Source organism: Amblyraja radiata, chromosome 3 (genome assembly GCF_010909765.2).
Source record: "Amblyraja radiata isolate CabotCenter1 chromosome 3, sAmbRad1.1.pri, whole genome shotgun sequence".
In the NCBI taxonomy this organism is placed as follows: Eukaryota; Metazoa; Chordata; class Chondrichthyes; order Rajiformes; family Rajidae; genus Amblyraja; species Amblyraja radiata.
Window position 1 is genome coordinate 107,740,058 of NC_045958.1, and position 23,038 is coordinate 107,763,095.

The window sequence follows — 23,038 nt, forward strand, 5'->3', positions numbered from 1 at the left end:
CCACAACTAGAGAGCGGTCCTGACCTACTATCTACCTCATTGGTGACCCTCGGCCTATCCTTGATTAGACTTTACTGGTTTTATCTTGCACTAAACGTTATTCCCTTTATCCTATATCTGCACACTGTGAACAGCTCAATTGTAATCATGTATTGTCTTTCCGCTGACTGGTTAGCACGCAACAAAAGCTTTTCACTGTACCTCGGTACACGTGACAGTAAACCAAACTCATCTGAACTAAAGGTTTAAAAAATGCTTAAAATACATGAAGGTAGACAAAAATGCTGGAGAAACTCAGCGGGTGAGGCAGCATCTATGGAGCAAAGGAAATAGGCGACGTTTTCGGGCCGAAACCCTTCTTCAGACACCTAAAAAACATGAACTAGTTTAAAAACCCAGTGAGATCGTGGAACATTAATCAATCCGTTCAGTTTGTTGTCTCAGTGAAGAGCTTTTTGCTGCGTGCTAACCAGTCAGCGAAAAGACAATACGTGATTACAATCGATCCGTCCACAGTGTATCAAGTTCAAAGAATAATGACAAGAGTCACTTTCTCTAGTCAGTGATGTAGAGGCTACATTTTATTGGATACTTTTTGTAATTGCTACAAATTTGTAAAAAAAACACAAAAAAAAAACAATCAACAATTTACCACAGATATTTATGCCGACAAAACCCGACCAGAAACAACAAACATACTTTGGTAAAAAAGATAAAGATTTATATTCACTTCAGCATTCAATTACCCTGAATAAAATAATCCCTTTACATGTGATAACAAAAAATAAAAAGCTTGCTTTAGAAAAAGACTAAATCCTTTCTTATTTAAAAAAAAATCTAGGCAATTTCCATGTGCTTGCTGTTTAATGTAATTCTGTGCTTGAGCAGAGAACAGTAAAAGCAGGCTTAGAATTAGAACTCTGAACCACAATAATTTTTTATAAAATTTCTGAATTTCTGCATTTAATCGCCATTAATATGATTGCGTTTAGTGCTAGACTAGGATTTAAGGTGCAAACAAACAAAAGCAGGCCATACGTTTCATTTCTCCTGCACTACATACATATTCACATTTTAAAAAAGTTAAAAAAAACCCATTTACAAGCAGTTCACATTTCTCCTGCTGCGGCCAGCCAGGTTTATAAGGCACATTTTTGTTATTTCTCCCCATACTGGTCCCATTTTGTCTGTTCGGATACGGGGGGGGGGGGCATTGCCCAGCCAATTTCTTCTTTTGTTTTTTTTGGGGGGGGTGGGGGGGGGAGAAATACGAGTGCAACAGGGAAACTCAAAGGAAATAAAATAGTTCATAAACCTGTAGTCCTGAGTTAGAATTTGATGAACGAACTGGAGTCGGCAGGTGTAGTCGAGTGGCTTCCAGTTCTCTTCATTCTGTGTTTTATTGCGGCCCCATAAGGTCCATTCACACGTTAGGTGACAGTGCAGTTGCAGCCCAGTTATATCCTCATCAGACGAAGGCAACGTTAAACTCCAGACCAAACTGTGTGTGTTTTTCAGCAGTTCTTGCCTCTGGTTAAGTCTGACGCCTTCACGATGACCGTGGCCCGGCTCTCTGCCATGCGAAGCTTTATGGAAGAATGGTGCGAAGGTGCGGCGGGCGATGCGGCGATCTTCACCGATAAGGTGGTGGCCGGGGTGTAAGGTGCGGGTCCGTCACACCCGTTGCTTAGCAGGTGGATGCTGGGACTCTGGCCGGGCATGCTGGCCGTATAGTACACACTGTTCACGCCCACGTTGCTGAGAAACTCCTTCCCCTCGATGTGGCTCTGTTGCCAGTGCGTCCGGTCTTGCTTGCCGCCCTCAGTCATCTGAGGAAATAACAGTGGCGGAGTCACACAGCGTGGAAACAGGCCCTTCGGCCCGACGTGTCCCCTACCGCACGAGTCCCACCCACCCACATACGTCTGGCCCATAATCCCTCCAAAACCTGTGCCATCCATTCTGAGGAAATGGGAAAGAAGGTACGCGAATGCTGCCTCCCACCAAGGTGAAGAAGTTGGCAGGGCTGAAAGTGTCCTGGACCTGGAGGGTTGCTCCTGGGCCTGGCCGAGCTGGCCATCCGCGAGTCTCGGCACCAGGCGGAAGAGCCGGCTGCCTGCCCCTTTTCCGGGGTCACGTCCACACCCGGGTGGTACTAGAAAGGGACTACGCGCTGTCCACGGGCACCCTGGGGGATTTCCGGTACCGCTGGCCACCGAGAGGGGCTGAATACATCCTGGACAAGGATTGCAATTTAGTTGCTTAGCAGTTTACTTAGTATCATTGTTTTGTCTTGTTTTATGGTGGTGGGATCTGCTTTGTTTTATTGGGTTGTAAATACTATTTTAATATTTGAATAAATATTTTTGGTTTTTAAAACAAAAGGTGAAGAAGTTCATCTTTGTAGCTGATGTGTGGGGGAAGGGCCGGACGCCAGCTATGGAGTCACAGAGTCATCCATCCAGCACGGAAACAGACCCTTCGACCCAACTTACCAAGATGTCCCATCTAAGCAAGTCCCACTTGCCCGCGTTTGGTCCACATTCTGCCAAACCTGTCCTATCCATGTATCTTCTATCTCCTCTGGCAGATAAGACACAATATGCTGGGGTAACTCAGCATTTCTGGAGAAAATGGATAGGTGACGTTTTGAGTCGAGACCCTTCTCCAGACTGAGGGTCAGGGGAGAGGGCAACTAGAGTTATGCTTGGAAGGTACACAAAATTGCTGGGGAAACTCAGCGGGTGCAGCAGCATCTATGGAGCGAAGGAAATAGGCGACGTTTCGGGCCGAAACCCTTCTTCAGACTGATGGGGGGTGGGGAAAGAAAGAAGGAAAAGGGGAGGAGGAGGAGGAGCCCGAGGGCGGGCGGATGGGAGGGTGGGAGGAGACAGCTAGAGGGTTAAGGAAGGGGAGGAGACAACACGGGCTAGCCAAATTGGGAGAATTCAATGTTAATGCCATGAGGTCGCAAGGACCCCAGACGGAATATGAGGTGCTGTTCCTCCAATTTCCGCTGTTGCTCACTCTGGCAATGGAGGAGACCCAGGACAGAGAGGTCGGATTGGGAATGGGAGGGGGAGTTGAAGTGCTGAGCCACCGGGAGGTCAGGTAGGTTATTGCGGACTGAGCGGAGGTGTTCGGCGAAACGATCGCCCAACCTACGCTTGGTCTCACCGATGTAAATCAGCTGACATCTAGAGCAGCGGATGCAGTAGATGAGGTTGGAGGAGATACAGGTGAACCTTTGTCACACCTGGAACGACTGCTTGGGACCCTGAATGGAGTCGAGGGGGGAGGTGAAGGGACAGGTGTTGCATTTCTTGCAGAGTTATGCTTGCCTCAGTTGTACTCTCTCTTTAGACCTTAGACTTTAGAGACACAGGATGGATACAATCTCTTCGGCCAACCACGTCCATGCCGACCATCAATAACCCCCATACACCAGCACCAATGCGAGACTTTTTGAAGAAGCAATTAGCAGGACAGACAAAGGAGAATCAGTATATGTTGTTTGCTGAGATTTTCAGAAAGCCTTTGATAAGGTGCCACACGTGAGGGCCCACGGTATCAAAGGGGCAGAAACTAGCATGGATAGCAGGTTGGCTGGATGGCAGAAGACAAAGGGTGGCAATAAAGGGGGCTTTTTATGGTAGGCTGCCAGTGAGTAGCGGAGTCCCGCAAGGGTCAGTGCTGGGGCCGCTACTCTTCACGTTGTATCTTAATGATTTGGACGAGGGGATTTGCGGATGATATGAAAATATGTGGAGGGGCAGGTAGTGTGCAGAAAGCAGGGACTCTGCAGAAGGGCTTGGACAGGTTGGGAGAGTGGGCAGAGAAGTGGCAGATGGAATATGGAGTGCGGAGTCATAGAAACATAGAAAATAGTTGCAGGAGGAGGCCATTCGGCCCTTTGAGCCAGCACCGCCATTCATTGTGATCATGGCTGATCGTCCCCTATCAATAACCCGTGCCTGCCTTCTCCCCATATCCCTTGACTCCATCAGCCCCTAGAGCTCTATCTAACTCTCTCTTAAATCCATCCAGTGACTTGGCCTCCACTGCCCTCTGTGGCAGGGAATTCCATAAATTCACAACTCTCTGGGTGAAAACGTTTTTTCTCACCTCAGTCTTAAATGACCTCCCCTTTATTCTAAGACTGTGGCCCTGGTTCTGAAGTCATGCATTTTGGTAGCAGAAATAAAGGCGTAGATTATTTTCTAAAAGGCGCAAGAATCCAGAAATCGGTGCAAAGGGACTTGGAAATGCTGGTGCAGGATTCCCAAAAAGTTAATCGGCGTCGAATCAGTACAGGTAGTAAAGAAACCAAACTCAATGCTAGCATTGATTTCAAGAGGGCTTGGATACAAAAAACAGGGATGTAATGCTGAGGCTCTATAAGGCGCTGGTCAGGCCGCATTTGGAATATTGTGAGCAATTTTGGGCACCATATCTGAGGAAGGATGTGCCGGCTCTGGAGAGGGTCCAGAGGAGATTTACAAGAATGATCTCAAGGAATGAGTGGGTTAAACTACAATGAGCTTTTGTCGGCACTGGGCCTGTACTCGCTGGAGTTTAGAAGAATGAGGGGGGGACCTCATTGAAACATGCAGAACAAGGAAAATTCCTCACATTATTTTAAGCTTCAAATATATAATTGAACAGGTACTTTTACTGATCGACCCGAGGTTGATGGGGCTGAGAACGTGACCACAACAGCGTGGGAAGGAACTGCAGATGCTGCTTTACACAGAAGATAGACACAAAATGCAACATCTCTGGAGAGAAGGAATGGGTGACTTTTCGGGTCGAGACCCTTCTTCAGATTGAGAGTCGGAGGGGAGAGGGAAACGAGAGATATGGAGGGGTACAAAGGACATGTGTACGGTGTGAAAAGAACAGATCAAAGCTGACGATGATCAAGGGAATGTAGAATTGTTCATTGTTGGCTGTGGGGAAGGTGACAACGAGGCGTGCAATCAGTAATTTTTAATCAGGAGGACAGTGGAATTAGTCGGAGAACTCGGACGGGGGGGAGATGGAGAGAGAGGGAAAGCAAGGGGTTACTTGACGCTAGAGAAATCAATACTCATATCGCTGGGTTGTCAGCTGCCCAAGCGAAATATGAGTGTTACAGCAATGTACAGTATGTATCGGAGCATCACAATTGAGACACGGCACGGTGGCGCAATGTTACAGTTGCTGCCTCACTGCGCCAGAGACCCGGGTTCCATCCTAATTACAAGTGCTGTCTGTACGGAGTTTGCACGTTCTCCCCGTGACCTGCGCGGGTTTTTCTCCGAGCTCTCCGGTTTCCTCCCACGCTCCAAAGACGTGCAGGTTTGTAGGTTAATTGGCCCTCGGTAAAAATTGCCCCTGGTGTGCAGAGAGTGGGTGGGAAAGTGGGTGTGAATGGGCGATCGATGGCTGGTGTGGACACGGTGGGCCGAAGGGCCTGTTTCCGTGCTGTATCGCCAAGGCTAAAAATCCTTCCCAATAGACAATAGGTGCAGGAGTAGGCCATTCGGCCCTTCGAGCCAGCACCGCCATTCAATGTGATCATGGCTGATCATCCCCCAATCAGTAAATCCCCCAAGTAAATAAACCTCTCCCTTTGTTTCACTTCAAAGCAGGATGTTATTTACTGACCTCATCATGGTCTGCATCAGTTGCAACACTATCCGTTTCACTTTCTAATGGACAAACAAAAGTGAGAATTAGTTTAAAGGGAGAGTCAACTTGCACCACTCCGCAAAAGCATTTTATTCCCTTCAGAATAACATGGATCTCTTTAGATTTAGGTTTAAAGTGTATAATAGCCAAAACCTTCAATCTATGAACAACTGCTCACAGTCAGAGCACATCTACTGCTAGTGTTTGCCTCTATTCTATAGAAAATAGACACAAATTGCTGGAGTAACTCAGCGGGTCAGGCAGCATCTCTGGGGAATGTGGATAGGTGATGTTTCACAGAGTGCTGGAGTAACTCAGTAGATCATAGAAACATAGAAAATAGGTGCGGGAGGAGGCCATTCGGCCATTCGAGCCAGCACCGCCATTCATTGTGATCACGGCTGATCGTCCCCTATCAATAACCCATGCCTGCCTTCTCCCCATATCTCTTGACTCCACTAGCCCCTAGAGCTCTATCTAACTCTCTCTTAAATCCATCCATCACAACTCTCTGGGTGAAAAAGTTTTTTCTCACCTCAGTCTTAAATGATCTCCCCATTATTCTAAGACTGTGGCCCCTGGTTCTGGACTCGCCCAACATTGGGAACATTTTTCTTGCATCTAGCTTGTCCTGTCCTTTTATAATTATATATGTTTCTATAAGATCCCCCTCACTCTTCTAAACGTCAGTGAATACAAGCCTAGTCTTTTCAATATATTCAATTTATCATCCTTCAGTCCCATTATCCTACCCAGTACTATTTCTCGCCTAATGAAAATGTATTTCTGTTCCGCTACCCCCTTAGATCCTCTGTCCTCCAGTACTTCTGGTTTGTGTCTTCCTTGGTGAAGACAGATCCGAAGTACCTGTTCAACTCTTCTGCCATTTCCTTGTTCCCCATAATAATTTCACCCGTGTCTGCCTTTAAGGGACCCACATTTGACTTTGCTACTCTTTTTCCCTTAACATATCTAAAGAAGCTTTTACTCTCCTTCTTTACATTGCTGGCCAGCTTCCCCTCGTACTTCATCTTTTCAGCCCGTATTGCCCATTTTGTTTCCTTCTGTTGTCCTATGAAAGTTTCCCAATCCTCTGGCTTCCGGCTACTCTTTGCTGTGTTATACATCTTTTCTTTTAGTTTTATTCTATCCCTAACTTCTCTTGTCAGGCACGGTTGCCTCCTACTCCCCTTAGAATCTTTCTACCTTTTTGGAATGAAATTATCCTGCGTCTTCCGGATTATGCCCAGAAATTCCTGCCATTGCTGTTCCACCGTCATTCCTGCTAGGATCCCTTTCCAGTCTACCTTGGCCAGCTTCTCTCTCATGTCTTCATAGTCCCCTTTGTTCAACTGCATCACTGCGATTTAACCTTCTCCTTCTCAAATTGCAGATTAAAACTAATCATATTATGATCAATACCTCCAAGCGGTCCCTTTACCTCGAGTTCTCTTAACATATCTGGTTCATTGGACAACACTAAATCCAGAAATGCCTTTTTTCTGGTCGGCTCCATTACAAGCTGCTCTAAGAATCCATAGGAACCCATACTGAGTTGGATGATCAGCCATGATCATATTGAATGGCGGTGCAGGCTCAAAGGGCCAAATGGCCTACTCCTGCACCTATTTTCTATGTTTCTATGTTTCTAACCCGAGGGGCAACTTTTCGACGTAAAGAGTGGTGGGCAAATGGAACAAGCTGACAGAGGAAGGAGTTAAGGTCGGTACAATTAAAGCATTTAAAAGGGCTATAGTCATACAGCGTGGAAACGGGCCCTTCGACCCAACTTGCCCACACCGACCAACATGTCCAATCTACACATAGTCCCATCTGCCTGTGTTTGGCCCATATCCCCCCAAACCTGTCCTATCCATGTACCTGTCTAAATGTTTCTTAGGCATTGTGATAATTCCTGCCCCAACTGCCTCCTCCGGCAGCTCATTCCATACACACCCTTCGTGTAAAAAAATGACCTCTCAGGTGCTTGTTAAATCTTTGCCCCTTCACTTTAAACCTATGTCCTATGGTTCTTGATTCCTCTACTCTGGGTAAAAGACTCTGATTTCACCAGGGATGGTGAAAACCCGACAGGGTTAAAGGCTGGGGTCAGGCCCAGTTTACAGGTTTGGGTGGAAGGCCGACAGGAATGTCCATGAGGAGGAGAAAAGCTGGAGATGGGAGAAGAGGTCATGATGCAGCTTTCAACACCATCAGTTTTTATGTGCTGCTAGAGTCATAATCATAGGGTGATAAAGTGTGGAAACAGGCTCGTTGGTAGCTTGCATATGGAGTTAGTTATTATCCTGAGCAAAGGTTTGTATAATCAGTTTAGATAGTACTTTGGCTTTAGGCTTGATGAGCGATTATCAATAGGCAAGAGACAATAGGTGCAGGAGTAGGCCATTCGGCCCTTCGAGCCAGCACCGCATTTCAATGTGATCATGGCTGATCATCCCCAATCAGTACCCCGTTCCTGTCGTATCCCCTGACTCCGCTATGTTTAAGGGCCCTATCTAGCTCTCTCTTGAAAGTACCCAGGGAGCCGGACTCCACCGCCCTCTGAGGCAGAGAATTCATGTTTCCTGCCTCTAGCATGTCCAAACCCTTAATAATCTTATAATGATCTTAAAATATCCAATGACGTGGCCTCCGCTGCCATTCAAATTCCACAGTCTCACCACCCTCTTACGAAAGAAATTCCTCCTCATCTCCTTTCTAAAGGTACGTACTTTTATTCTGAGGCTATGGCCTCTGGCCCTGGACTCTCGCACTAGTGGAAACATCCTCTCCACATCCACTCTATCCAAGCCTTTCACCATTACCAGTCATGATCTTCTTGTGTGAATTATGATGATCCAACTGACCTAGACTTGCTTCTATAACTTGGTCTTACATAGATATTTTTGAGGAGGAGATGCAGGTGATTAATGAGATTAATGTTGTCGTCATGGTTATTTGACAATAACCCTGATGGTTGATTCAGACAAGCTTTCCTCTGTACCTCGGTACACGTGACAATAAACGAAACATAGTTAGCTTGGGCAGCTTACCACCCAGTGGTATGAATATTACCCTGCATGGCACTAGTGGACAGTGGACATTTATACCAAGCCAATTAACCTACAAACCTGTGCGTCTTTGGAGTGTGGGATTAAACTGAAGATCTCAGAATTCTTGCTATTGAGGGAGTGCAGCGTAGGTTCACCAGGTTAATTCCTGGGATTGCGGGACTGTCATATGTTGAGAGAATGGAGTGGCTGGGCTTATAAACTCTGGAATTTAGGATGAGAGGCGATCTTATTGAAACGTATAAGATTATTAAGGGTTTGGACACGCTAGAGGCAGGAAACATGTTCCCGATGTTGGGGGAACCCAGAACCAGGGGCCACAGTTTAAGAATAAGGGGTAACCCATTTAGAACAGAGATGAGGAATCTTTTTTTCACACAGAGAGTTGTGAGTCCGTGGAATTCTCTGCCTCAGAGGGCGGCGGAGGCAGGTTCTCTGGATACTTTCAAGAGAGAGCTAGACAGGGCTCTTGAAGATAGCGGAGTCAGGGGATATGGGGAGAAGGCAGGAACGGGGTACTGATTGTGGATGATCAGCCATGATCACATTGAATGGCGGTGCCGGCTTGAAGGGCCGAATGGCCTACTCCTGCACCTATTGTCTATTGTCAGAGAAAACCCACGCAGGTCACGGGGAGAACGTACAAAACTCCGTACAGACAGCACCCGTAGTCAGACGCTGTGAGGCAGCAACTCTACTGCTGCGCCATCGTGCCGCCATTTTATTTAGTTGTTGGGACATTGAACATAGAACAGCAGAGCGCAGGAACAGGTTCTTCAGCCGATAACATCCGAACCAAACATGATGCCAAGATCAAATTTTACCAAGACCTGCTCATTATCCATGTGCCTCAGTATAGCAAGATTATTATTGAACTGTACACAAAAAAGGAATTTCATTGTCCATCGATTCATGTGCTACACTTGTCGCTTTACCTCCCCCCCTTGACTCCATCCAAGGACCAAAGCAGTCGTTCCAGGTGAGGCAGAGGTTCACCTGCACCTCCTCCAACCTCATCTACTGCATCCGCTGCTCTAGATGTCAGCTGCTCTACATCGGTGAGACCAAGCTTCGCCCAACACCTCCGCACAGTTCGCAATAACCAACTTGATCACCCGGTGGCTCAGCACTTCAACTCCCCCTCCCATTCCGTATCCGACCTTTCTGTCCTGGGCCTCCTCCATGGCCAGAGTGAGTCCCACCACAAATTGGAGGAGCTGCTCCTCATATTTTGCTTGAGTAGTTTACACCCCAGCGGTATGAACATTGACCTGCAATTTCAGGTAGTCCTTACTTTCTCCCTCCTTCCCCTCCCCTTCCCAGCTCTCCCACAGCCCACTGTCTCCACCTCTTCCTTTCTTCTTCCTGCCCTCCCCACCCCCACATCAGTCTGAAGAAGGGTCTCGACCCGAAACGTCACCTATTCCTTCGCTCCATAGATGCTGCCTCACCCTCTGAGTTCCTCCAGCATTTTTGTCTACCTTTGATTTTTCCAGCATCTACAGTTCTTTCTTAAACATGAAGTACCAATTGATATTTTAGGTCAGTAGGTAATATTATCAGGTAGAAACAAGGAACTGCAGATGCTGCTTTACAGAAAACAACACCAAATGCTAGAATAATTAGAAAACAAAGAACTGCGGATGCTGGTTATTACATATAAGGTCACAAAGTGCTGGAGTAACTCAGTGTGTCAGGCAGCATTTCTGCAGAACATGGATAGGTGACATTTTGGGTCGAGTCTGCAGAAGGGTCCCGACCCTAAACGGCACCCATCCATGTTCTCCAGAGATGCTGCCTGGCCCGCTGAGTTACTCCAGCACTCTGTGAAACGTCACCTATCCATGTTCTCCAGAGATGCTGCCTGACCAGCTGAGTTACTCCAGCACTTTATGTCATTTCTTTTTGTAAACCAGCATCTACAGTTCTTTGTCAGGCAGCATCTCTGGAGAACATGGCTAGGTGGCGTTTCACAGAGTGCTGGAGTAACTCAGCAGGTCAGGCAGCATCTGTGGAGAACATGGATAGGTGACGTTTCACAGAGTGCTGGAGTAACTCAGCGGGTCAGGCAGCATCTCTGGAGAACATGGATAGGTGACGTTTCACAGAGTGCTGGAGTAACTCAGCGGGTCAGGCAGCATCCCTGGAGAACATGGATAGGTGACGTTTCAGGTCGAGAACCTTCATCAGACTGAGAGTCAGAGGAAAGGGAAACAAGAGATATAGACGGTGATTATAGTGAGATACAGAACAAATGAATGAAAGATATGCAGAATACTTTCATGAAAGAATGAAAGTAGCGATGATAAAGGACACAGGCCATTGTTAGCTGTGGTGTAGGTGAGAACATGTTACAGATAAAAGACTGAACAAGACGACTTTGAAACTAGTACAGGTGCACAACCTTTTATCCGAAATTCCAAATAACGAAAAGCTCTGAATAGCGGACATTTTTTCGGTCCTTGAAGAAAGGTCCTTGAAGACGTTCACCGAGGGCGGCCCGCAGAGGTGACAGCGGAACCTCCGGTCGGTCCTCGAAGAAAGGGGAACTAAATCCCCATTCATAAAAGAGAAGGTGAGGGTATATTGCGCGGGAGGGTTAATAATTGACAATCTGCTGCTGCCTGCCCGCTGAGTTAAAAAGTTCCCAAGGTAGACTCACGATACACAGTGTATCGTGAGTCTTGCGTGGGAACTTTTTAACTCAGCGGGCAGGCAACAGCAGATTGTCGCTCCCTTCAGTTTCACCCCACCTACACCCCTCTGCTTCCCGGCCATGTGTGTGACCCCTTCCCTCCCCTCTCCAGCTCCCCGCCCATTGCACCGGCGCGGGGGCTTTGCACTGTCTTCACGTCGGCGATGCCAGCAGGTCAGTGCCAGTCACCGGAGACGTCAGGACCAACCGGACACCGACCCCCAGGCCCACTGCAAGCATGGAGATCCCTGAGACCCACAGCCAGCAGCAGCCCAGCCCCGTTCCAACTCCAGAGGAACACGCTCCCCGTAGGGACAGAAGCTGATGGTGTGCAAGGTACGTCTTGTTCTTAGGGGGCGCAGCTCGGGCTGTGACGTCTCCGGCCACCCCCCTGTACAGGAGCTGAGACTACACTGTACCGCCCTTGCAGGTGAGCAGGAGAGTAGGGTTGTTTGCAGTTGCAGAGGGAGGGGGCAAGGGCGGTACAGTTCCCAGTCTCAGCTCCTGTCCAGGGGGGTGGCCGGAGACGTCAGGACCAACGGGACACCGACTGCAAGCACGGAGATCCCAGAGACTCACAGCCAGCAGCAACTCTAGCCCAGCCCCGTTCCAACTACAGAGGAACCCGGATTGCGGATGAGGGGGCGCAGCTCGGGCTGTGGGCGAACTGCCACTTGTCGCTGTAGCGTCCCATCGGGGAGCGGGTTCCTGTTGGTCCTGACGTCTCCGGCCACCCCCCTGTACAGGAGCTGAGACTGGGAACTGTACCGCCCTTGCCCCCTCCCTCTGCAACTGCAAACAACCCCACTCTCCTGCTCACCTGCAAGGGCGGTACAGTGTAGTCTCAGCTCCTGTACAGGGGGGTGGCCGGAGACGTCAGGACCACCAGAAGCCGCTCCCCGATGGGCCGCTACGGCGACAAGTGGCAGTTCGCCCACAGCCCGAGCTGCGTCCCCTCATCGGGACACCGACCCCCAGGCCCACTGCAACCACGGAGATCCCAGATCAGCAACTCCAGCCCAGCCCCGCTCCAACTCCAGAGGAACACGCAGGGGCAGAAGCTGATGGTGTGCAAGGTACATCTTGTTCTTGGGGTGGCGCAGCTCGGGCTGTGGGCGAACTGCCACGTCGCCGTAGCGGTCCATCGGAAAGCGGATTCCTCTGGAGTTGGAGGGGGAGGGGGTATTGTGCTGTTTGATCGCCCCCTGCTATCCCAGGGACAGGGAGACACAGCGGCTTTTGAGAATGGTGGGCAATCACTTCCAAAGTTCTGCCCACACAGTCAGTACACCTCTCCTACACTTGTCTCCCGCACTAAGATCATCTCACAGAGAATGATCCCAGCCTAACCCTCCCTATTCTCTCCTATTCTGCAAGAAAAAACTACATTGAAGCCTCAAACTCGCGACCGAGTAACTGCCGGGATCGAGGCGCAAACTTTGCGGATATGAGCCGAGCACTCTACCACTGAGCCAGCCGTTAAAATCTACGCTAAAAATCTTCCATTCCGAAAGCCGAAAAATTCCGAATTACGAAAAGTGTCTGGTCCCAAGGCTTTCGGATAAAAGGTTGTGCACCTGTACAATGAATTGGATGTGGGAGGGATGGAGAGAGAGGGAAAGCAAGGGTTACTTGAAGTTAGAGAAGTCAATGTTCATACCGCTGGGGTGTAAGCTGCCCAAGCAAAATATGAGGTGTTGTTCATCCAATTTGTGCTGGGCCTCACTCTGAGAGTGGAGGAGGCCCAGGACAGAAAGGTGAGTGTGGGAATGGGAGGGGGAGTTAAAGTGTTTGGTAACCGGGAGATCAGGTAGGCCCAGGCGGACTGAGTGAAGGTATATCAAATTGGGGAGGTATGGTGGTGCCTCATTACAGTATCCCGTTCCTGCCGTCTCCCCGTATCCCTTGACTCCGCTACCTTTAAAAGCTCTATCTATCTCTCTTTTGAAAGCATCCAGAGAATTGGACTCCACTGCCTTCTGTGGCAGAGAATTCCACAGATTCACAACTCTGGGTGAAAAGGTTTTTTCTCAACTCCGTTCTAAATGGCCTACCTCTTATTCTCAAACTGTGGCCCCTGGATCTGGACTCCCCCAACACCGGGAACATGTTTCCTGCCCCTAGCGCGTCCAATCCCAATAATCTTATACGTTTCAATAAGATTCCCTCTCATCCTTCGTCCCCAGTTACTCCAGCATCTGCAGTTCCTACCAACACAAAGTGCGATCAAGGATAGTCCGAGGGTCACCAAAGTGGTAGATAGTAGGTAGTGGTAATTGGCTTTGGTGAGCGTGGCACTGACCTGCGTAGGAGGACACTGGCGAGATCTGCAATGGGTAGAGGTGGCTGGTGCTGACGGGCTCATCCTCACATTCCGTAGTCACTTCTATCACCTGACAGATATCTGGCGGGTTGCTGACGATCATGGCTTCTTCCATCATGCAGCGGTTCGGAGAGTGACCGAGCTCTTGAAACGAAGCACAGTGTGTCAGCTCGGACATGCAAAAACCCTCGTACAACACAGTCACAGCACATGCCGAGCAAGATACCTCGCAAGTAGAACCACCAGACTGTTTGGGCGGCACGGTGGCGCAGCGGTTGATTTGCTGCATTACTGCGCTTGCAGAGCCAGAGGCCCCGGCTCGTTCCTGACTACTTTCAAGAGAGAGCTAGATAGGGCTCTTGAAGATAGCGGAGTCAGGGGATATGGGGAGAAGGCAGGAACGGGGTACTGATTGTGGATGATCAGCCATGATCACATTGAATGGCGGTTCTGGCTCGAAGGGCCAAATGGCCTACTCCTGCACCTATTCTCTATTGTCTACGGGAGCTGTCTGTACGGAGTTTCCTCCGGGACCTGTGTGGGTTTTCTCCAGCTGCTCCAGTCTCTTCCCGCACTCCGTAGACGTACAGGTTTGTAGGTTAATTGGCTTGGTATGAATGTAAACTGTCCTTAAAAAAAACGGAGCACCCGGAGAAAACCCACGCGGTCACGTACAAACTCCGTGCAGACAGCGCCACTGAGTTACTCCGGCACTTTGCATTTACCTTCTAGTTCTTTTCTGTTTGTGGGATAACGTTTATCTTCATATCAAATTATTTTTTCATTAAAAGACATTTGGACAGGTACATGGACAGGAACGGTGACAATAATACTGTACACGTGACAATAATAAAATAAACTAAACCTGACGATAAACTGAGTTAAACTAATCTAGAATGCAACAGATCATTGATTTTAAAAAAGCAGGACACATCATGCTGGAGTAACTCAGCGGGTCAGGCAGCATCTCAGGAGAACATGGATAGGTGACATTTCACAGAGTGCTGGATTAACTCAGCAGGTCAGGCAGCATTTCAGGAGAACATGGATAGGTGATGTTTCACAGAGTGCTGGAGTAACTCAGCGGGTCAGGCAGCATCTGTGGAGAACATGGATAGGTGACGTTTCAGAGTGCTGGAGTAACTCAGCGGGTCAGGCAGCATCTCTGGAGAACATGGATAGGTGACGTTTCACAGAGTGCTGGAGTAATTCAGCAGGTCAGGCAGCATCTGTGGAGAACATGGATAGGTGACGTTTCACAGAGTGCTGGAGTAATTCAGCGGGTCAGGCAGCATCTCTGGAGAACATGGACAGGTGACGTTTCACAGGGTGCTGAAGTAACTCAGCGGGTCAGGCAGCATCTCTGGAGAACAAGGATAGGTGATGTTTCGGGTTGGGTTTCTTCTTCAGGCGCTTTCTAAAAAGCAGTTGAATAATGGTTAAACAAATAACCTTAAGGCCCTGTCCCACTTACGCGACTTTTTCGGCGACTGCCGGCACCCATCATAGGTCGTTGCAGGTCGGCGAGAATTTTCAACATCATGGAAATCCAGCGGCGACCAGAACAAGGTACGACTCTTTGGGTGACTGAGGAGACGACTCACGACTATGCAGGCAACACCCTGGCGCCATGTCGCGGGGTGAAGCCTGTATGGTCGTGAGTAGTCGCCCAAAGAGTCGTACCTTGTTCGCGTAAAAGTCGCGTAAGTGGGACAGGCCCAGAATTGTTATAAACCACCCAATCCTCCCACCACCAAAACTGTACGACTTGTTTTGTCAACGTTTATGGAAACAGTAGACAGTGGAACGTAATTAATTCAACCTATTTCTTGTGCACTTGTGTATCTGAGTCTCACCTACAAAGTTGTCCACCGTGCTGTGCACTTCAGTATCCTCTTTCACCACGACATTGGGCTTTGTGGAGAGATTGTGATTGTTTAGCAATACTTTATTATCTTCAAACGGAAATTTGGGAGCTTTCCACTGCAAAGACAAAAGTGATTTTGTTTAACTTCAGCAGCAAACTAAGGGCGGCACAGTGGCGCAGCGGAAGATTTGCTGCCTCACAGCACCAGAGATCCAAGTTCGATCCTGACTGCGGGTGCTGTCTGTACGGAGTTTGTACGTTCTCCTCGTGACCTTTGCGGGTTTACTCCGGGCGCTCCGGTTTCCTCCCTCATTCCAAACACGTACAGATATGTAGGTTAATTGGCTTGGTATAAATGTAAATTGTCCCCTGTGTGTGTAGGGTAGTGTTAGTATGCAGGGATGGTTGGTCGGCACGGACTCAGTGGGCCGAAGGGCCTGTTCCCTAAACTAAAACGAAATACTTTCTTAATTCTTTGATGAGGCATCTCACGATTTTAGTGAAACTTTAGTTTAATTTAGAATAGTTTATTGTCATGTGTACTGAGGTATTCTGTAAGTTTCAATGAGGTCCCCCCTCATTCTTCTAAACTCCAGCGAGTACAGGCCCAGTGCCGACAAACGCTCATCATAGGTTAACCTCGGTTCAATTGCTGGAGGATAATTCACAGAAGCTCAATTAACCCACCAACCCACAGGTTTTTGGATGTGGGAGGAAACTGGAGTACCCGGAGAAAAACCCACAGGTCACGGGAAGAACCTACAAACTCCGTACAGACAGGTTCGATCCTGACGTAGTCTCTGGCGCTGTGAGGCAGCAACTGCAATGAGGGGGGTTGTGGTGGGGACGGCTTATTGTGAAGGCTGCAATTATAAATTTGTGAATCTGGAGTCAAATGGCCAGATGAAATGGAACGAGAATATTACTCACCTTGACTGTCTTACATTCTTCTTCCTTTTCCACTTTTATTTTCTTTCCTTGTTAGTGAAGTAAAAAAAAAATCAAGTTTCAGAACAGAAGTGATCCCCCAAAAGTTCACAGGACCAGAATTAGGCCATTCAGCCCATCAAGTCTAATCATGGTCGATCTATCTCTCCCTCTCAACCCCATTCTCCTGCCCTCTCGCTCTGCCCTGTAATACTCTCCAGGGCCCTGTCATCCACTGTAACCACGTGTGGATCAACTATAGCAAGAGGTTGGACAAGTCTGGCGAAGGGTCACGACCCGAAACGAAACCCATTCCTTCTCTCCAGAGATGCTGCCTGTCCCGCCGAGTTACGCCAGCATCTGGTGTCTGTCTTTGGACTAAAACTTGTTTTTGCTGGAGTGGAGGATTGTGAGGGGAGACCTGATAGAAGTTTATAAAATGAGGAGAGGTGCAGAAAGGGTAGACAGTCACAACCTTTTCCCCCAGGGTGGAAATGTCAAAGACCCTGGAAAGACATTACATGATTACAATTTTTCACACAGAGAGTTGTAAGTCTATGGAATTCTCTGCCTTCTCCCCATATCCCCTGACTCCGCTATCTTTAAGAGCTCTATCTAACTCTCGTGTGAAAGCTTCCAGAGAATTGGCCTCCACTGCCATAGTTTAAGAATAAGGGGTAAGCCATTTAGAACACTTTTTCACACTGAGAGTTGTGTCTGTAGAATTCTCTGCCTCAGAGAATTCTCTGCCTCTGCCTCTGTGGAGGCCGGTTCTCTGGATACTTTCAAGAAAGAGCTAGAAAGGGCTCTTAAAGATAGCGGAGTCAGGGGATATGGGGTGAAGGCAGGAACGGGGTGCTGATTGGGGATGATCAGCCGTGATCACATTGAATGGCGGTGCTGGCTCGAAGGGCCGAGTGGCGTACTCCTGCACCTATTGTCTATTGCCCTCTGAGGCAGAGAATTCCACAGATTCACAACTCTGAAAAAGTTTTTCCTCATCTCCGTTCTAAATGGCTTACCCCTTATTCCTAAACTGTGGCCCCTGGTTCTGGACTCCCCCAACATCGGGAACATTGCATTGTGGGCCGGAGGGACTGCTCGTTATTTTATTCTCTTGTTAATCAACAAATTATGACTTCTCATGGTCCATTTAACCAGTTTAGTTGTGGAAAATATGTTATTTATAGCCCAAGGTAACAGTGTCAGTGCAGCTGTAGTTGATTTCAGAATCCAGATCAGATTAGTTCAGAGATTGAGTTTAGTTTGGAGATGCAGCATTGAAACAGGCCCTTCAGCCCACGCCGACCACTGATCACCCGTTCACACCAGTTATATATTATTCCACTTATGCATCCACTTCTCACACGCTATGGACATTTTACAGAAACCAATATGTTATAACTGTTCCGTTGGGCATAATATTCTGACAAGTCCAATGTAATATAGTCCGAGGGTCTCCAATGAGGCCAATCGACCGACAAACCTGCGTCTGTAGAATTTGGGAGGAAACCGGAGCGCCCGGAGAAAACCCACGCGGTCACAGGGAGAATGTACAAACTCCACACACAGACAGCACCTGGAGTCAGGATCGAACCCGGATCTCTGACGCTGTGAGGTAGCGGCTCTACCAGCTGCGCCACCGTGCTGCCCCAGATGAGAATTACAAACCATTGAAATATCAAGAATAAGCTTATAATCATATCTCTGTGCCGTGATTGCATTATCTTGCGGGGCAGCACGGTGGCGCAGCGGTAGAGTTGCTGTCTCACAGCGCCAAGGACCCGGGTTCCATCCTGACTACGGGTGCTGTCTGTGTGTGGAGTTTGCACGTTCTCCCCTTGACCGCGTGGGATTTCTCTGGGTGCTCTGGTTTCCTCCCACGTCCCAAAGACGTGCAGGTCTGTAGGTTAATTGGCTTCGGTAAATTATCCCTCGTGTGTGGAGGATATAAACAATAGGTGCAGGAGTAGGCCATTCGGCCCTTCGCGTCAGCACCGTCATTCAAAGTGATCATGGCTGATCATCCACAATCAGTGCCCCATTCAGAATCAGGGGCCACAGTTTAAGAATAATGGGTAAGCCATTTAGAACGGAGACGAGGAAACACTTTTTCACCCAGAGAGTTGTGAGTCTGTGGAATTCTCTGCCTCAGAGGGCGGTGGAGGCTGGTTCTCTGGATGCTTTCAAGAGAGAATTAGATAAGGGCTCTTAAAGATAGCGGAGTCAGGGGATATGGGGAGAAGGCAGGAACGGGGTACTGATTCTGCATGATATACCATGATCACAGTGAATGGCGGTGCTGGCTTGAAGGGCCGAATGGCCTACTCCTGCACCTATTGTCTATTGTCATCTTGGAAACTGTTTGTTTATTTATTCAAGCACCTTTCTTGTTTGGCTTTTCTGTGGCTGGCAGCATCCTGTACACTCTGTAGGCATTGCTCCCCTTCTTTATACTTTTGTCCTTCACTTCATCGATGTCGGGTAATGAGTTCATCGCGCAACGGAAATTGGCCTTCCATGTCTTGGGATCAGGCTTGTCTATTCCATGGTGATATTTTCCTGTCAGCACACACACACACACAAAAGATATCAAACGAGGGAACATCTTGAAAAAAAACAAAAAACTTTTAACATCCTGGGCCTCCACCGCTGTCATTGTGAGGCAAACGCAAATTGGAGGAACAGCACCTCAAATTTCACTTGGGCAGCTTACACCCCAGTGGTAAACTGGCTGACCAGCTGCATTTTCTTTAGTTTAGTTTAGTTTAGGAAACAGGCCCTTCCGCCCAGCGATCCCCGCATATTAAAGGGCCTGTCCCACTTAGGCGATTTATTCGACAGCTGGCGACTGTCAGAGTCACAGCAGGTCGCCGAAAAAGCGGCGACTGGATCCCCCCTACGACAATGTCTACAACAACCTACCACCTAGTCGACATCAAGCTACGGCAAGCTACCGACAACCGGAGACGCATAAAGGGGCTGTCCCACTGTACGAGGTAATTCAAGAGATCTCCCGAGTTTCCCCTGATTCGAACTCGGGGAATTACGGTAATAGCTGCTCGTAGGTCCTCGGGGCTCTCGTGGGCATTTTTCAACATGTTGAAAAATCTTCATGAGTCTTCACGAGCTTACCGCGTTTCCCGAGTACCTGCCGTTAGCATTACGAGCCGCTAAGAGACGTCCCAAGCTCCAACGTACCCGCTACGTACATTCTATGTGCTTACCACGAGTGATTTTTTTAAAAACTCGGCAGAGCTCTTGAATTACCTCGTACAGTGGGACAGTCCCTTTAGGACATCCACCTACGACCACACAAAATCCAGCGGCGACCAGAAAAACATTACGACTCTTTAGGCGACTTGAGGGGACAACTCCCGGCCATACAGGCCTCACCCTGCGACCATGTGGCGACAGCCTTGTCGTCTGTAGTCTCCGAAAAAATCGCAAGTGGGACAGGGGAGATTATGTGTCTGAGCGCAGGTATATGGGACTAGGGGAGATTATGTGTTCGGCACGGACTAGAAGGGTCGAGATGGCCTGTTTCCGTGCTGTAATTGTTATATGGTTATTATATGGTTATAGGGGCTTTACACTATCCTACACACACTAGGGACATTTTTACATATATACCCAGCTAATTAACTTACATACATGTAAGTCTTTGGAGCGTGGAAGGAAACCGAAGGTCTCGGAGAAAACCCACACAGGTTGGAGGGGGCGCTGTCCTGTGCACGGCTGCCCAGCCAGCAGCTGTCTGTCTCTTCGTCTTTTTATTTTTATTTTAAGTTAGTTAAAGTGTTTTGTTGGAGGTCTAGACTTTTTATATGTGGGGGGTGGGGGGCGGGGAAGGGGGGAAACTACCTTTCAGGGTCCCTACCTGGTCGGAGAGGCAGCTTTTCTCCGGGCTGCAGCTTCGACCCGTCCTCGCGGCCTACCAGCGGGCCTGGAGCGGCGTTTCCTGTCGGGGGACCGCCCAGAACCACGGCTTTCGGTGGCGGCACAGCGCTGGAGCGCTATCGCGGAGCGGGCGATGCCTTGCCTGGGTCGCCACGCTGGAGCTCCGGTGAGCTGAGACCGCCGGGAACAAAATCGCGGAGCTGAGGGTCTGAGGAGTGGCCAGCTGCGGGCGGCGGCGCTGACTTTACACCGGGAGCCTGGGATCTCGCGACGAGATCGCCAGTTGTGGAGCTCCAACCGGCGCGGCCTTGTCGGCTTCGGAAGCCGCAGCCTCCAGTGCGGAAGCGGCCGTTCCAGGGTTCCCAGGCCGCTGGGAGGACTCTCCCGACGCCGGAGCAACATCACCCGGCGAGAACGGCCAGGAACATCGGGCCTCCATAGAGGCAACTGTGGAGGCCTCAATGGGCCCGACTATGGGTGAACTGGGGTTGGGGACTGGACTTTGTACCTTCCCTCATGGAGGGAGCAATTGTGGGGGGATGTTCTATGTGTTTAAGACTCTCATTGGTGTTATATCTGTATTCTTTTTTTGTGTGCTGCAAAATGGCAAAAAGCATTTCACTTCACTACACCTAGGTGTATGTGAATGTGACTAATAAAATACCTTTGATTTTGACAGGTCACGGGGAGAACGTACAAACTCCGTACAGACAGCACTTGTGGTTGGGATCGAACCCGTGTCTCTGGCGCTGTAAGCGTTGTACGGCAGCTGCTGTGCCACCATGCCACACTTACTCCAACCTTTTGTGTCTATCTTCGGTTTAAACCAGCATCTGCAGTTCCTTCCACCACGGTATCAATATTAATTCCTCGAACATTCCCCTTGCATCCCCTCTCTCTCCGTCCCTCCCCTGCCCTAGTCGTCGTCGTACTAGTTTCACTGTCTGTATCACTCATTATCACCTTCCCCACAGCCAACAATGGATCATTGTGGGCTCCACCTTTCCTTGATCATCGTTGCTGGCTTTGATCTGTCCTTTTGCATATCTTTCATTAATTTGCTCTATGTACTGTTTCATATCTCTAGTTCCCCTCTCCCCCGATTTGAAGGAGGGTCTCGACCCGAAATGCCACCCATTCCTTCTCTCCAGAGATGCTGCCTGACCCGCTAAGTTACTCCAGCTTTTTGCGCCCAATGTTTAACAACAGTGATTACCACATATAAGTATTACATATGAGCCTGAAAAAGAATAAGTGACAATAATACTGCAAAACAAATTTCTCCTGTTGCTAATTTAATGGACCTGTTAAAACCAGACACACAAGAGACTGCAGATGCTGGAGCCTAGTCCATAAAATCAAACTGCTTGAAGAACTCAAAAGGTCAGGCAGCATCTGTGAAGGGAACTGGACCAGTAACTTTTCAGGTCATAGGTATAATGTGAGAGTGGGGAGGAAGGTTCACAAGGTTAATTCCCGGGATGGCGGGACTGTCACATGTTGAGAGAATGGAGCGGCTGGGCTTGTATACTCTGGAATTTAGAAGGATGAGAGGATATCTTATTGAAACATATAAGATTATTCAGGGTTTGGACAAGCTAGAGGCAGGAAACATGCCAGAGGAGGTAGTTTAAAAGAGACCAGGTCAGCTACATGGATAGGAAAGGTTTAGCGGGATATGGACCCAATGCGGTCAAGCTTAGATGGGGCATCTAGGTCAGCATGGGCATGATGGGCCAAATGGTCTGTTTCTGTGATGTATGACTCACAATCCATTACAGAGTAGCACAATATTTGAAGAAGGATCTCAAACTGAAACGTCACCTGTCTATGTTCTCCAGAGATGCTGCCAGACCCGCTGAGTTACTCCAGCACTCTGTGAAACGTCACCTATCCATGTTCTCCACAGATGCTGCCTGACCCGCTGAGTTACTCCAGCACTCTGTGAAACGTCACCTATCCATGTTCTCCACAGATGCTGCCTGACCCGCTGAGTTACTCCAGCACTCTGTGAAACGTCACCTATCCATGTTCTCCACAGATGCTGCCTGACCCGCTGAGTTACTCCAGCACTCTGTGTGTCTTTTTCATTGTTTCTACTGTATATGAATAGTTTTGTTTTCACTGCTGTTGTTCATCTACCTGTGTGAACGGCCCAGTTTTTAAATAACGGCGCATCCTTCTCCACGTCCCACCCGTGTCGAGCAGCGTGCATCCATGGAATCTGGAAAATCCTCTTTTCCTGGGAAAGTAATGCCGTCATTGAAAACATGAATCGCATGTCGTGTGATAAACTGCCGTTACCTTTGGCCGCTGGCATGGTGATGCAGCGTTAGAGTTGCTGCCTTACCTTCACCTGAAGGCAGAGGGGATCAGTTTACTAATCTCGCCCCTTAGGGGAGTAACCTCTAACAACCCCACCTCCCCCTCCCCCGTTTTTCCACCATCGTCCTTTCCCCTTCTATTCCCCTCCCCCCCCCTCCCCTCACCTCCCCTGTGGCCTACCTGCACTCCTACCTATATCCCCCCCCGCCTCACACCTTCCTTCCTCTGGCTTCACAATTCGCAACTCTTCAATCCGC

The 23,038-nt window shown here is 48.8% G+C and overlaps 1 protein-coding gene across 2 annotated transcripts in view; it reads right to left on the reverse strand.

The window, feature by feature from the left end:
• Nucleotides 1-550: 550 nt before the first annotated feature.
• Nucleotides 551-23,038, reverse strand: part of irf2 (interferon regulatory factor 2) — a 48,795-nt gene continuing 26,307 nt past the window's right edge. Inside the window, exons 4-10 of one of the 2 annotated variants that reach the window (XM_033018536.1) lie at nt 22,599-22,698; nt 18,942-19,118; nt 16,560-16,606; nt 15,619-15,745; nt 13,742-13,906; nt 5,650-5,693; nt 551-1,829 (exon numbers count right to left, since the gene is read on the reverse strand). In XM_033018536.1, the coding sequence (XP_032874427.1) occupies nt 1,515-1,829; nt 5,650-5,693; nt 13,742-13,906; nt 15,619-15,745; nt 16,560-16,606; nt 18,942-19,118; nt 22,599-22,698 (975 nt within the window). In that variant the 3' untranslated portion in view covers nt 551-1,514. The remainder of the gene's footprint in view (nt 1,830-5,649; nt 5,694-13,741; nt 13,907-15,618; nt 15,746-16,559; nt 16,607-18,941; nt 19,119-22,598; nt 22,699-23,038) is intronic. The other variant, XM_033018537.1, reaches the window with a different exon arrangement.